The sequence below is a fragment of the Sciurus vulgaris genome, assembly GCF_902686455.1.
Source record: "Sciurus vulgaris genome assembly, chromosome: 5".
Classification (NCBI taxonomy): Eukaryota; Metazoa; Chordata; class Mammalia; order Rodentia; family Sciuridae; genus Sciurus; species Sciurus vulgaris.
The window spans coordinates 172,391,956-172,407,229 of record NC_136465.1 but is presented as its reverse complement, the minus strand read 5'-3'; the positions used below and the strand labels follow the sequence as shown (position 1 = coordinate 172,407,229).

The 15,274-nt window shown below is 55.5% G+C and overlaps 3 protein-coding genes across 3 annotated transcripts in view; 1 reads left to right on the top strand and 2 right to left on the bottom strand.

Moving 5' to 3' along the window:
- CACNA1I (calcium voltage-gated channel subunit alpha1 I) overlaps nucleotides 1-2,980 on the bottom strand; it is a 109,462-nt gene extending 106,482 nt beyond the window's left edge. Inside the window, 1 exon segment of the mRNA XM_079141413.1 lies at nucleotides 1,933-2,980. The gene's annotated coding sequence lies outside the window, so the exon portion shown is untranslated.
- Nucleotides 2,981-5,031: 2,051 nt separating this feature from the next.
- Nucleotides 5,032-8,274, top strand: RPS19BP1 (ribosomal protein S19 binding protein 1). The gene is made up of 4 exons (XM_079139225.1): nucleotides 5,032-5,197; nucleotides 5,349-5,477; nucleotides 7,436-7,530; nucleotides 7,766-8,274. The coding sequence occupies exons 1-4, from the start codon at nucleotides 5,146-5,148 to the stop codon at nucleotides 7,898-7,900; spliced, it is 411 nt and encodes a 136-aa protein (XP_078995351.1). The 5' UTR covers nucleotides 5,032-5,145; the 3' UTR covers nucleotides 7,901-8,274.
- Nucleotides 8,275-10,745: 2,471 nt separating this feature from the next.
- ATF4 (activating transcription factor 4) lies at nucleotides 10,746-13,252 on the bottom strand. The gene is made up of 3 exons (XM_079140008.1): nucleotides 12,662-13,252; nucleotides 11,783-12,100; nucleotides 10,746-11,662 (listed from the first exon to the last, which is right to left on the bottom strand). Exons 2-3 carry the CDS (start codon nucleotides 12,006-12,008, stop codon nucleotides 10,827-10,829), a joined length of 1,062 nt encoding a protein of 353 aa, XP_078996134.1. The 5' UTR covers nucleotides 12,009-12,100; nucleotides 12,662-13,252; the 3' UTR covers nucleotides 10,746-10,826.
- Between the last annotated feature and the right edge of the window lie 2,022 nt (nucleotides 13,253-15,274).

Below are 15,274 nucleotides of genomic sequence, written 5' to 3'. Positions count from 1 at the left end.
GGGCGTTTGTGCAGGGTTTCCCCATCCTGCCCCTGAAGACCCAGCCTGGGGCAGGGTCCCCAGCTGCGGCCAGAGGCTCTGGGCAGGGAGAGGGGACTTTCTAGGCAAGCCCTGCCAGCCAGAAGATGGAGACCACGCCCCTCCCCCCCACCTCGTTGCCAAGACAACAGGGCCTCCATGCCAGGTGTGTGTTGAAAATTGGCAATTTAATGGAAAAATAATTAGAATTAAAGGGCTGAGGCTAAAAGGGATAGAACCCTTCCAGTCCCAACCTACCCACTTGGGAACCTGAATCCCCCCTCATCCCTGAGTCCCTGAGGCCTCAGGACCAACCCAGGCCTGACTGCTCCCCTTCCAAAGCCCTGCAGCGTCACTTCTGTACAGCACTCCTGCCCCACCTGGGTGATAGTCTATCCCCACTGAGGCCCAGAGCAGAGAGGGACTTACTTGAGATTTCACAGTGAGGACACGTCCCCAGAGCCCGGCTCCAAGGGCCCCGCCTATGGTGGCCCCTCTGACCGCTCTCTGCTGGTGAGGCTCCGGGAGGCCAGGGGGCTGGAGAGAGGAGCCTTTGCTTGAGGGGCCTCAAGCCTTCCAGTTCACCCCTCTCTCCCCACAGCCCTTCAGTGTCCCTGGGGGCCTGGCAGGACTGGGACCCACCCCCCACATCCCAGGAGCACCTGAGGCCTGAGAGGGGAAGGCATGCTCCCCGTCACACAGCGACTGGTACAGATTGTGTCTTCAGCCGCTCAGGGGTGGGGCCACTGAAAAGACCCCATTTGACCCCCGCCCATCACCGTCTGATCCCAGACCTCCCTGGAGAATTCCCAGCGGCTCCTTCCAGCCTCTTACCTCCAAATTCATGGAAAAGGAGCCAAGGGGCCTCTCTTGGGTCCCCCACGGGGCTGCTGGCCTGGGGCTGCTGCTGTCTGGGGGTGCCACCCTGAACCCAGCAAGCCCCAGGGTCACACAGGCCTCACGGGGCGGTGAGCACGCGGCCAGCGGAGCCCTCCTCCACCCTGCGGGAGCCCCGCCCACCCCACCCAGCCCAGAGAGGTGGTGCAGCCCCTGAGGACACACAGCTGTGCATGGCAAAGGCTGCATTTGAACAGTCCTCCAATTCCAGGCCCCTGAGCCGTCCTCTGTGGCCTCCAACCTACAGGGCGCTGACCCCAGGACATGGAGACCCTGCACCACACATTTGTGCAGGTCTGGCTCAGGGCTGTGGGCACAGGTCCCACCGAGCAATCACTGGTCTGTGTCCGGTTCAATGTCAAGGGCTTGGCCCGAATCCTCAAGTGCAAGGGACTGTGAGGTGGGACGATCATATCTAACTCACAAATGAGGAAACTGAGGCACAGAGAGGTTATGTGACTTGTCCAAGGTCATACAACTAGCGCGTGACAAAGCCTGGATTTAAACTTATGCAGGCTGGTTCCAGAGTACCACCCCGCAAGCCAGGAGCCCTGCCTGGGCCTGCCACCCTCGGCAGGAGGACAACTGGAGGATGCTTCTCAAAGGCCAGTCCTGAGAGGAGACGACAGGCCCAGAGAGGGAAGGTGGCATGCTTGCAGGCACACAGCTGCGTGAGCCCTGTCCCTGTGTCATTCCCAGGCCCTGGAAACCACCAGCACTGCCACCTGCCAAGGCCCCTCTCCTACTACAGGGGAACGTGGCTGTGTGGAACGGAGGAGGGGCGATGGCCTGGTGACAGGCGGTCAGGAGAAAGGGAGCCTGGAGCCTTCCTGGTGAGACACAGCAACACCCTCAGGAAAGAGCCGCTGGCCGAGGGAGACGGCCCGGGGAGGCTGAGAGGCCCGGAGGCCCGGAGGCCCGGAGGCCCAGAGCCCATCCGCAGAGGCGGTTCCCTTGAGCTCTCCAAAGCCGAGATGGCCAGGGAGGCACGGGCGTGGGGCAGGGAGGTGCACTCACCCTCGGCCTGAAAAGGCCATTGCAAGTTCCAGCTGGCTTTCCATCTGAAGGTGGTCAGAGGCCAGGAGCTTGGGAGTGGGCAGAAGAGAGAGAGGACACAGAGGCACAGGGACAGAGAGCAGGCAGGGACAGAACCCGAGAGCCAGAGAGCCAGAGATAGGACCAGGAGGTGAAGGGAAGGATGGGACAAAGAAAGCAGAGTGAAGCCAGGACTCCAAGTGCCCCAACTCTCCGTTCAAAAAGCTCCTGCGCTTGCTTCCCTTCGCACGCAGACACCCGCACGCTGGCTCACACTGGAGGCCTCCTAGAAGAAGCCCCCCTAAGCCTGGGGCCCAGGCAGAACTGGGTCCCGCAAGGCCAGGAAGAAGACAGGGATGGGGTACAGGGGCCCCAGGGGCTAGAGGGTGCCCACCACTCCGCTTACCCTGATGGCGCCTCTATGTGGTCAGAGGCCCCAGCTGAGCACATACCAGGGCACCCAGGGGTGGAGCCAGGGCCTGGCAGGGACCCAATGCAGAAACTGATGCTCAGAGCAGTAAAGCAGCTCTCCCAAGGCCACACAGCCTGGATCAGGACCTGCTGTGAGTCCTCTTGACCCACCATCCCCACAGGGAGACCAGCAAGAAGCAGCTGCCCACCCTTAGCACCCAAAATAAGCCTGGCAGGTAGTGGGCGTCCATAGGTAGGCTGTGGAGTGGCCCACTCGGCCCGAGAGGCTGCCGCACCCACCTGGCTCTTGCTGGATTGGGCGGACACGGACGGCAGTGGGTAGGTCTGTCTGTGGGTGGTCCCAGGCACCAGCACACCCCAGCCCTGTTCTAGATGCTTACGAGGCTCCTACACTCACCTAGAAGAGGAAGCCGACGCTCTGCTAAGGATTGCCTAGGGCCCCACAGCCCCGTCGCCCCCCAGTGCTGAGTGCCCAGCTGTCCTCTGTGCTCTTTCCATCAGCAGTCAACCTGTGATTCTGCCTCAGTTTCCCCATCTTGGCCAGACCTGGGAGGGACGTCTGACCCAGAGCAGGAAAGGCTGCAGGACAAGGACCACAAGGAGCCTGGCCATACAGTGCCAGAGGCAAAGAGCCAGCCCAGACCAAGGGGCGATCTGGCCCCACGCTGGGGCTGAGGTTCTCAAGAGGGCAGCGCCAGAAGACTGCAAGAAAGCTGTCCTGCAGCGCCACCTAGTGGTGCAGGTGCAGAAATGGCATCCAGCACCCCTGCATCCATCAGTTCCTTTCCCCTCCAGGGTGGTGGAGCACCGAGTGCCTGGCTGGGCAGGGGACAGACAGGGATCCACCCAGACCCAGGTAGATCCACCCAGCCCCAGGGACATTGGAATACAGAGAATTCCTCCACCTGGGACCACGTGCTGACCAACCCACATCTGAAGGAGACAACTTCGTCCTTTACCCTGCTGAGGTGTGCTCCTTGGCACATCCCACAGCCCACAACCTCCCAGGCATCTCCAGCCAACTGCCCACTAGCATTCCAAACTCATCCTTTCTCCATCCTGTCCTTTATGAAGCACTAACTATATGCCAAGCACTGTTCCAGGCACTAGGGGTATAACAGTAAAACAATTCTCGACCTCCTGGAGCTGAGGGGAGGGCAGGGACAGGAAAATAGACAATAAACAACAAACATGGGCTGGGGTTGTAGCTTAGGGGTGGAGCGCTTGCCTAGCACGTGTGAGGCACTGGGTTTGATCCTCAGCACCACATAGAAATAAATAAAATAAAGGTATTGTGTCCATTTACAACTAAACGACTTTAAAAAAAAAAACCAATATACATATGAAAACAATTTGGTTATTTTATAAGCAAGAAAGAGACACCTGTCTGACCACATGACTGGGTTCCAGGGTCCTTGGAACAAAATTAAAAAGCACAGCCCTTGAGCCCATTCTGCCCCTGTCACCTCTTCCTCTTCTGTGGGGCACTCCTGTGTCAAGGGGAAAGGCTCTCCCTACAGCATCCTCCAGCCTCCAACATCCTCCACCCACACATAGGGTCAGTTCCTCCTCATCCTCCAAGGGCTTTCCTGTCCCCGTGGCTTGCAGGGCCCCATGCAGAACCACAGCGCTGCTCCCCTGGGTGGCTGGTGCAGGAGTATCCAAATCAGTCTCGGTCTGTGTTGATGCCTAGGCATGGCACTACCTGTGACCTCATTGGATTGACTCCTCAGCTTGTTCTAATCTATAAAGTGGGGAAAGCAGGCAGGACCCTGACCCTGGATGTACATTTTGTATTAATGTGGTCTCCCTGGGCACTAGCTGAAGGTTAGACCGTCAGGTCTACCAGGGAGAACCAGCTGAGGCATCTCAGTGTCCCAGGCTATGGTGCCAGGTGTACAGAAGGCCCTCAGAACATGTTTGCCTAGTGAAGTCAGTCGCCCCTTTTCATTTGCTACTCATTTACCGAATGGTGCTGCGCGCCTCCTGCAGGCCAGCGCTGGGCTAGGAGCTGCCGACGGAACCGCGAACAAGCAGGCTCCTGCCCACCGGGAGAGCCATCGCTAGGCCAGAGGTGCTCGGAGCTTGGAGTCTAAAACGTCCTTTACCCTCTTAAAAACTTAAGGCCCAAAAAAACGTTTGATCTATTGATCTTTAACACATTAGAAACTAGAACGAAATATTTTAAATATTTAATTCACTTAACAGAAAAAACTCATTGATAAATATTTTAAGAAAAAACTATTTTTTTTCAAAACAAAAATACATTATTCCGCATTTTTGCAAAAGTTTTTAATGTCTGGCTTAATGGAGGACGGATGGATCCCACGCTGTGCTCGATCCTTGCGGCACGTCGCCGGGATCCAAGCACTGGCAACTACACACGCCGCGCCATTTCCTATCCTAAAACTAGAGAATGCCAACGCTCAGCCCGCGCCCCGCCTCGCCCGCTGCGGAGAGGCGGGACCCGAAAGAATTGACCAACCAGGCTGGGCTATTGCAGGGAACTTCCGGGAGAAGGCGTGGTTTGACTCGCAAGGAGCCTGTTGGATTAGGATTGGATTACAGATGTGTCCTTCCTCGTCGGTCCGCTCCCAGTTCCCGCCCCTCCTTCCGCGCTGGAGTAAAACTTTAACGCATGCGTCCTATGTAAGGTGGGCACTTCCGCCCGTCCACTCCGGAACCCTCGTTGCGGCTCGAGTTTCCGCGGAGACCAGTAGCGCCGCCAGGACGGAAGTAGTGTGGGCCGGGCCGGGAGCAGTCATGTCGGCCGCGTTGCTGCGAAGGGGTCTCGAGCTGCTGGCGGAATCCGAGGGTGAGGAGGGATTTCCCGGGGTCGTCCGGCGCGGGCAGGAGGACGGTGGGGGCCGCCGGCAGAAGCCCCGGGGTGAGGAATGACCCGGGCCGGACTTAGCCCAGCGTGATGGGAGCCCCACCACCAAAGCCCATTCCTCTCTTCCCGACAGCCTCCCGGGCCTCGCCAAGCCAGGCCGAGCCGAGCGGAGCTCGGGCGAAGCGGGCTCGGAAGGCGAAGGCGAGCCAGGCCCAGAAACTGCGAAACTCAGCTAAGGGAAAGGTGCCCAAGTCGGCGCTGGGTGAGTTGGGGAAGGGTTCGGGGACGGCCCTGGAGGAGAAGCGCTTGAAGCAGGACTGGAAACGTTCCCTGGGTGTTGCTAGAATACCTGTCGTGTCGGGAGCGGAGCGGGCCCTGGACACACGGAGGTGGAGGAAACCCGTAGTAACGCGCCCTCCCGGACCACAGCCCTGGCGGGGATGCAAGAGACCACGGTGCGCCGAGAGGGATTGAGACTAAAAGGCCAAGTCCGCCTTCCCTGAGGAAGTAACATTTAGGATTACAGCGGGAGGTGTGAGCGTGTCCAGGTGAAAGGTAGAATATTCTAGGAAGCACAGCATGTGTAGAGGTCCTGAGTCAAAAGGAAACTTGTGGCCTTTAAAAATCTGAAAGACTGGTGAAGGTAGCATGTTAAGACGGAGCATTTGACAGTTAATACCTTGCCAGGTGCTGTTCTAAGCCCTGTGCAAATGGTAATTCATTTGATCCTCAAACCAACCCTGTGACGTTGGCACAGCCGTCACTCCCATTTTACAGATGCAGAAATAAACACCTTCCCAGGTGAAACAGGTGGAAACCAGGCAGTGTGTCTCCAGAATCCTGCTCTTTTGCTTCATTTAGGTGGGAGGTGCTGTGGTTGGTGCAGTGGCGATAGCAACAGATAACAAGAGAAATGTGCAGGTGTAAGATACAGAGAGGGAGCATCCATGGGCTTCAGTGGTGACTTCACTGCGAAGAGGGAGCCCAGTTTCTAGAACATCCTAGGGGTGGTGCTGCTGTTAAGGGATAGAAAGCCTCGGGCAGAGCAGGTGTAGGCAGGATGGTAGGCACAGGGCTTGGTGCATGAGAGGTGTTCCGGTATTTGCTACAGGAATTACAATTGCAAGGACAAAGCAGCAGGAGCAGGTGTGGAAGCGGGCAGTGAGACCTAGGGAGCACCAGTGACATGCGCTGTGCAAAGGAGCCTAATCCCCAAGAGGTCATTCCTGCCCATTCGGCCCTTTTCTTCGCCACCCTGTCACTGAAGTTCCCTTTGCTGCCTCCCTTGATGGACTTCCCTCCTCACACCACTGACTTCCCGTGGCCTTGTGTGTGGCTGTGGTGTCCCTGCAGGGTTGGGCACATAATTGATGGTACAAGGAACGGCGAGCCTTGGCAGCCTACCAGTGGAATACCTCTGTGGCTGCCCTTGGTGCAGACGCCTTCTCTCTTGCCTGGATTATTGCCAGTGCCTCCTTGCTGGTCTCTGCTTTCCACCCACCCCTCGCCCAGTAGGCGCCTTCTAATCAGCAACCAAGGGCATCTTGAACAGCCCTCAGGCCTGTTTCCTTTACCTTCACCATTCCATGGCTCCCAGAGTGCTCAGTAGGAGCCAGAGTTTCTTCAGTGTCCTGTGAGGCCCTGAACGACCTGCTTCCTCCCGACACCGACCCCTTTGTTTTTCAAACACATCGGTCACATCTCTGCTTTAGTCTTTGAACCGATTGCTCCCTTCCCCCAAATATCCACAACTCTATCCTTTAGGTCTTTCTTCTGTCATTGCAGTGACATTTGGCTTCTTAGACCTTCCCGTATTGAAACTGCAACCCTCTACCCCTGGCATTCCCCTTCTCTGTTTCCTATTCTGTTTTTCTCTGTAAAGTGAACGGCTCTCAGAAATAGTTTACCTGGTTTCCCATTTCTTTTCTCACTAGAGTATAAGCTCCATGAGGGCAGGCATTTTTGTTTCCTACTGTGTGCCCAACACCTAGAACAGAGCCTGGCATGCTTGTGCTCAGAACCTATTTGTTGAATGAGTCCTGACCAACTGGGAGCCCCAGGGGTCTAGAGGTGAGGCTTTAGCAGGATCTGTGTGGATAACAGATTTGGTCAAAAAGTGCCCAGGGAAGGGATGATGGGGCCTTTGGCAGGGCTTAGGGACCCCGAAAACTTCCAAAGAGTACATCTAAAATGAGGCTCCTTGCTTGCTTGTACCCACAGCTGAGTACCAGAAGCGAGAGTGTCAAGACTACCTCAGAGCAAACCTGAAGTTTATGACCAGCAGAAGCATGGTGGAGGAGTCTGTGACCCAGCAGGTTTGTCCTGGAGTACAGGCTGTAGGAAGGGACTTGGAGAGGGATGCCTGAGGCATTCCCCAGAATCCATGCTCTTTCAGCTCTGAATACAGGGTTGAAGTTGGACCAACCCCTAAAGGTCAGCATAGTGGTTGGGCGGAGGCTGGTCCGGCCCTACCCTGAGCCATACTGTCCTGTGGCCTTGGTCTGCTCTTCTAATAATGAAAGTGATTTGCCCTCACTCTACACTTTCTAGATTTTGCGCCAAAACCAGGGCCGCAAGGCCTGTGACCGACCTGTGGCCAAGACTAAGAAGAAGAAGGCAGCTGAGGGTACTGTGTTCACTGAGGAAGACTTCCAGAAGTTCCAGCAAGAATACTTTGGCTGCTAGGCTTCCTGGAGGGAAGCAGGGGTGAGGCACTTGGGCCCATCCTCCTAGGACTTGCCTGCCTCTGATGGACCTGGGACTCAGCCATGCAAGGCAGGGCCAGCAGGTGGCGATGCAGGACCAGTTGGGTTCAAAGAAGCCCCAGAGCTGGAGCCACAGGAAGGCAGGAACGGAGCTAATGAGCTGGAAGCCCTGGAGCTGACTTATGCAGGCTTGGGAGGAGCCATCTGCACCCGCCAGAAAAGAACATTTCTTTTTGCTTTGCCCAGGTGAGGTCTCTGGGCTGTTTGCAGGTACTGGGCCCTGGAGGGCTGTACCTCCAGGAGCAGAAAGGCAGCTGCTGGGTGGGCTTCTGGGCTCTAATAAATGTGGACTTGTGTGTGTGCTGCTGACCTTCTATGGGGAGTCTTCCAGATCCTCTGGAACTCGCCCATCTCCCAGCACGAATCTAGGAGCTCCGTGTCAGAATTCTTTCAGTCCAAACTCAGGGTAGATGACCTCCAGGGAGCTGTTCCCGCCTCCTCCCCAGGGGTGTGCTGCTGCAGCTGTGGCCCTTGAGGCAAAAATAACAATTGCAGCTGCTAGGAGCTTTGCTGCAGGCAAACAGAAGGCATGGTTGGGAAGAACATACAACTCCCCACAGCACCTAGTCTCCTGCTCTGGTATGAAGCCCACTGGGTCTTTCCTGTGTCACGTGGGGTTAAGGCATAGTTACCTGGCCTTGGGAGGAATCCTGAAGCAGAGCTTCTCGCTCTTATCTGTTTGAGCTGGGGGGCAGACTGGGCCCTTCCAGCAGGCAGTGCAGGACAGGTACAAGTGGAATAATGAGCCCCTTCAGTCACACAGTGGCCCCACAGAGGACCGTCCATTGGTCTCTTGTGAACCTGCCTCTACAAAGCACCCCTACCCTAGCCTGAGATCCCACGGCTTCTGGTAGGTCCTGTGATGGGTAGGCTGGAGGTGGAGTGGCAGTTTGCTCAGTTAACAGCCTCTGCCTAGCACACAAACACAGGCCCGATACTTGGCAAGGGCGTGCCGTGTCTACACAAGAAAGTTTTGAGCTTGCCACCCCCACACATAGGCCTTTACTAGTTTCTCAGCCTAGGTGGGGACACAGGAGGCTGTAACTTCCAGAAAGCAGTTGAAATCAGTCGCATTTCCAGGTGGCCTCTAACTGCTCTAGGAAGCTCATCCAGGTCAGGCCAGAAGGTACTGGGGGACCACATTCCTTAGACAGCCGTTACTGCCTTAAGCAGCTTAGAAGCTGGCTCAGCACTTAACCTGGCTCATAGTGAAAGGCAGACCAGGCTGAGGGCCCCTTCCTAACAAGGTCACACCCACCGCCATATGCCCAGGCGCTCCCTGCCCCTCACTGTAAAAATGATATGCCTCAGGGTCAGGGGCCCCAGCTGGAGCCAGGAGCACAGCCAGCCTCAGGCTATGCTGCTCTTGCCACCTGCCAAATGAGGGCACCCCACCCTGACGTGGGCCTCATCAGGGTGACCGAGTCACCTCCAGAGCTGCTGTCCACCCCAACTCGAGTGCACTCCTGTCACTACCACGCCCAAGCCAAGGACTGCCCCTCGAGGATGCCTGCTACCTACGGCCAGCGTTAAGGGTAGGTAGGTTTTAATTTATCTTGGGGAATGATCTAGAGTAACAGGACTTAAGCACAAAACAGTGACGAGGCTGTGCCCATGAGGGGGCCTCGGCTTCCCACCCCACCTACACACGCAAGTCAGTGCAGGGAACTTCAATCTGGGGAATGATTCTTACCACCACAGCCCTCCCCCTTCCCAAGTCCCTCGCTCCAGTGTCACCCCACCACATGGCTGTCTTAAATCCTGCGGCCCATGGATTTCAAGCGCCTTGCAGTCACACCACCCACTAGCCAATCAACTGAGCCTGTCACCTCATTTCGTAAAACCAGACAGTCCTCATTTTAAAAAAGCATTCAGGGGGCTGGGGCTGTCCTCAGTGCCTGCCCAGCAGGTGAAGCACTGGGTTCCACTCTCAGCACCTCATGATGTTCCAACTAAAAAAATCTTAGAAATTCTATTTTTAAAAAAAACACTCAGCATTATTTTACAGTATCTATGAAAGCAGCTGAATTTGTCACTTTTTTCAGCCAGCAATTCCCCACTTAGCTTTTAAGTGGCTGCTCAGGTGATGAGTGAGCCTGATTTCTAGAGGCCTGCAGTAGACAGCTGTGGGCAAGAGACAAAGGAGCCAGGCCTTGCCTAGCACCTCCCTCTCACCCACACCTACACAACCTGTATGGGTAGCTTCCCACTCAAAGAGAAAAAAGGGGAGCAAGGCCCTGCGCCCAACATGCCAGTTGGGCCAGATCCTTAAGTCTTGCTTCCTTACACCTCCTGGGGACATCAAACCTTTCATCTCAAGAGGTGCGGCTATTAACCTTCCCCTCCACTGAATCCAAATGTGGGAAATATAATCCTCCTTACCACAGGGAGCCACTCTCAGGAATGTGTCCCCAAGAGGCCTCCATGGAATGTAAAATCTTCTAAGAGGAACCTAATCCTCTTGTGTGCTGAAGGACTGGATGACCTCATCTTGATACTGACAGATGTCAAGTCAGACAAGAGAACAGGTGAAGCCCAGGCAGGCCCTCCTGCCCTCCGAGTAAAAAGCACATGGTCTCCATGCAACTGGCCCAACAGACTTTTGCCCTAGGGAAAGAACCCACAATCTGAGGACACACGCCCAGTGGAGTTGATTCCTCACTCCAGGCTCATGTGTTATGAAAATACACTCTGGTTACACTAAGTGGGGGATGCTTGTAGAGGGGTTACTTACCAGAATTAAGAAACACAGCAAGTCTGTACTGTTACTTTCACTACAAAATAATTTATTACAACACCGCTTCAGCACGAGACACCTATGTACAAGCAGAGCACTCCTGACTACCCTACTGAGGGACCCTTTTCTTCCCCCTTGCCTTGCGTACCTCTTCTATCAAATCTTTCAGATACTGGATCTCCTTGGTCAGAGAATCTGCCTTCTCTTTCAGAGCCTCGTTCTTCTTTTCTAGCTCTTTACACTCACCAGTGAGAGCCTCCTGTTCCGCCCTCTTCTTCTGGCGGTACCTGGTGGCTGCTGTCTTGTTTTGCTCCATTTTTTTCAACTTTTTATCCAGCTTCTCGCCTTTTACTTTTGGTACTACAATCTTATCCCCAGGAGGGTCGTAAGGTTTGGGGCGGTTAGAGCCACAAGGGACACCTGGAGATGGCAGGCTGACATTAGGAGAGCCCCTGGAGGTAGAAGGGCTATGCTGAGGAGAGCCCAGGTAGGACTCTGGGCTCATACAGATGCCACTGTCATTATCTGAAGGGGTATCTTCCTCCTTTACACACTGAGGGATCATGGTACCATAAGCAGTAGAATCTGGCTTCCTATCTCCTTCAGAGATATCCACTTCACTGCCCAGCTCTAAACTAAAGGAATGATCTTGAGTGGAAGAAAGGACCCCTGGGGAAAGGGACAGAGGTTGCAAGAATGTATAGGGGGCAACCTGGTCTGCTTTTGTTAAACTTTCTGGGAGATGGCCAACTAGGTTCACTATTTGGGGGGGCTCCTTATTAGTCTCCTGGACTAGGGGGGTAAAGAGATCACATGTGTCATCTAACGTGGCCAAAAGCTCATCTGGCATGGTTTCCAGGTCATCTATACTCAACAGGGCATCAAAGTCAAACTCCTTCAGATCCATTTTCTCCAACATCCAATCTGTCCCGGAGAAGGCATCCTCTGCAAAAGAGTTCAGAGTACAGAGTGACGGGAGCCACCTGAACACACAAAACAGAAGGCCCCTAACCCCACACCCATCACAAATGGCCACACAAGAGTAGCTGCATGTGGCCCACTCACCCTTGCCAGTGTCTGAGGCATCGACCAACCCATCCACAGCCAGCCATTGGGAGGAGCCCGCCTTAGCCTTGTCGCCGGAGAACCCATGAGGTTTGAAGTGCTTGGCCACCTCCAGGTAGTCATCTAAGAGACCTAGGCTTTCTTCAGCCCCCAAACCCGACTGGTCGAAGGGGGACATCAAGTCCCCCGCCAACACCTCGCTGCTCAGGAAGCTCATCTCGGTCATGTTGTGGGGCTTTGCTGGAATCGAGGAATGTGCTTAATTCGAAGATGTCTCTGTCGGTTACAGCAACGCTGCTGCTGGATGCCGTGAAAAGCCTGGGGGGATCAGAAGGCAAGTCCCACTTAGAGGTGTGCTGGGCTGGGAACCTCGTCATCTTACTTAATAAGTCAAAAGACAAATCTGAAATCCACAGTGGTGGCGAGTCGGGAGCACGTGGCACCAGGGCCATTGTGTCGTCTTCCCCGCCTCCGGCTCAGGTTGCACAAAATGGACGCCCGGGGAGGCTCGGCCATTCCGCAGCCGGTCACCCGGGGAAGGCGCTAGTCCCCACTTCCAAATAGGGCCACGGCCGCCGCCCCGCCCCGTGACTCACGGCCCCGCCGCCATCTTGGTTGCTGCCACGTTCGCGGGGCGGCCGGGACCCCCGCGGGCTCCGGGAGTGCCGAGGCCCAGGAAGGAGGCCCGGGAAGGAGCCCCGGCGCCGTGCCCCGCCCGGAGCGCCCGCGCCCCGGAGACGCCAAAACAAGGACCGCGCGTCTGGGCGCTCGTAAACCCGCTTCCCCTCGGCGACGCGTCCCGCAGGAAGCCGCGCCCAGACAACCGAAAACCCCCGCCCGAGCAGGGCGCCCGCCGGCGGAGCCCGCCCCGGTACTCACGCCATGGCTTAAGCCGTCGGGGGTTGCCGCTGCAGAGCCTGGTGCTGCTGCCGCCGCTGCAAAGGCCAACGCTGCCGCAGGCACTGCTGCCTCTAATACGCCATGGTGGCCGCGCACCCTGCGGGAGGGGAGGAGGGAAGACGCGCACTCAGTCCCAACTCTACATTTACAGGCGGACGGAACAGAAATGGCCGGAGCGACGCCCGCCGGTCCTTTATAGACTCCTGTCTGCCACTCGCAGCACAAAAGCGTATCCTTCCGCTGCGATCACGTGACTCGCCATCAGCCCACTTTTCACACCTGTGCGACCTCCCCGTCCGCGCCAGCCCAGTCTGTATGTCGAGGAAGTGGTTTTGAAGGGAGAGGATCTTATTTTCAAGTTCTCATGAAAGGAAAAGGACGCACTGCTTTACAAGAGCCCTACGACCAAAGCGTCACGTCCCACCCGCTGCCGCCGTAGATCGCGGAAGGATCTCCCAGACACGCCTCGCTTCCGGTGTTAGCGAGGAGGCGGAGAGAGAAGTTTTCATACCAGGGAAGCTTTTTTGAGGCCGTCTGATTATCGCGCGAGATTCTGACGAGAAGCGCGCGGTCGAGCTGATTGGCCCGTGCATGGTGAATCATGTCTATTTTGAGTTCCTATTGGTTCCGGCCTGAGGTAGGCGGGCTGTTTAGCCAGGGTGCCCACGATCCGGGCGGGTAGGCGGCCATCGCAGGGCGGGCACCTCTGTTAGTTTTTGGCTGAGACCCCCCAGCTAGAGTGGCTCCTTCATCCCGGCCCGTAGGGGAGCGGCCAAAATCGGGCCGGCTTCCGCCAGCAGACAGCTTTACTCAGCACGTCCCAAATAATGGCAGCCGGGCCTGGCCTCTGGGGCCTTTTCTTCCCGGAACTAGCCACCTGTCGCAGCCCAGGTCCCCGCCCGCCAGATGCCCTCCCTTGCGGACCGATTGGGCTGCTGCCGACCCGGAAAGGTCCCCGAAAGTCACCTGGCCCAAACCTTTGCTTTCCCGTGGAGCCGACAGTGGGTGACTCACCTGGCCCCCCAGGTAGGCTCGAGGACCGCAGCGGAAAAGGGGGACTGCGACGACGCTCCCGTTGGTGCCTCATTGGCAGGTCACCCGAGCCCAGCCCACCCACCCTCCAGGGCCAGCTCTGCGGCCTTCATCTGAACCCGAGGCCCGGAAGATGCATATTGTCTCCCTGTTGTTTTCACACTGCCCACTCTGAAATTAAAGTTTGCTGCTTTATTAAGTGATGCGCGCGGTCTATCACAGGAGGACTTCTGGTTCTCGTAGGCTCGACTCCCCTAAGAACGAAGTTCTGACCAGCTCCCAGGCATCCCAATGGCCCTGTGAAGAGAAGCTTGCTCGGGGTAGTTTTGCTGGGGGTGTGTTTGGAAACAGTGGTCCTAGTGGGCAGGGCCAGCTCCCCGCCGCCCTGGAAGCCGGAGTGCTGGGAAACCTCCTGCCCTCCAGCCCCCTCTACAGCGCGACCCTGTAAAGGTAGAAACCTTCGCTTCCAATTGTGTCTGCCATTCAAATGCCATTTCTGAGTGCTGGCTTTATCATTTATTAGCTGGGACATTTGGCAAAGTGACATACCTTTCTGAGCCTGTTTTCTCATCTGCAAAATGAGATTAACGAGTATCCCCGTCCCAGGAATGGAGTGAGACCATATATGTAAAGCACTTAGCACAGTGCCGGTGCCTAAGTGGCCGGCACTTGGTTGTGATTGTTACTATTATTAGAACTCGGGTTTCTGGCCCTGACCTCCCAGTCCCCATGCCTCTTCCCCATGACATCACCTACTTCCGCAGAGGACTCTTTACTATTTATTCACAAGAAACCAGCAACTAGAACACAATCCAAGGCATTCTGGATGCTGGCATACGTGTGGTTTTCCTTTCCGCGTGGAATATCATGAGACATACAAGTTTATAGTCTTTCAGTGCAAAAACAGTAAGAATCCTGAGCCATTATTCAGAAGTGTAACTCAGTCCCCCTGGGAAGGGGTGTCCTCCTTTTTTCTGATAGATGACCTTGCAAATGGTTGAGAATTTTAAGAAATAACATTTTCCCGGTTTTAACACTCCCAAAGCCACAGAAAAATGAATCCAGAGGTAAAACTTGTCCCACCCTTTCCATTATGAAGACTTGGGTGAAGCATGTCAGCTTCAGACTGAAAATGAGGACCCAGCACTCCCATAGTAAAGTATCCCATATCACACAGGAAAAGTCACAGTTGTTGGAAAGATTTTTTTTTATTTTCTTCTTTCCAAGCTGTAGAACAACTCTGTGTTCCCAGTTTAATTTCCTCCCTCAAGGATAAAAAAGTATAACGGTTCTCTGGGTCTCAGGGCTAAGCTGCTCCTACATAGTCCTAGCCAAGACAGGACACAAAGACTGGTGATGGATTCCAATCTATTTGTTAACATCAACCACCACTGAAGAGCAGGCAAGTGACTGGAAGGCAAGTTGTGGACCTGGCCTCAGGGACCAAGAACTTAAGAGACTACTAGGTAAGCAAAAGGAAAAGGTAAACACATCCTATATGCAGCTCACCACAGAACCCACATTTCTGGTATTTTGGCCACTCTTAATAATGTCTAAACA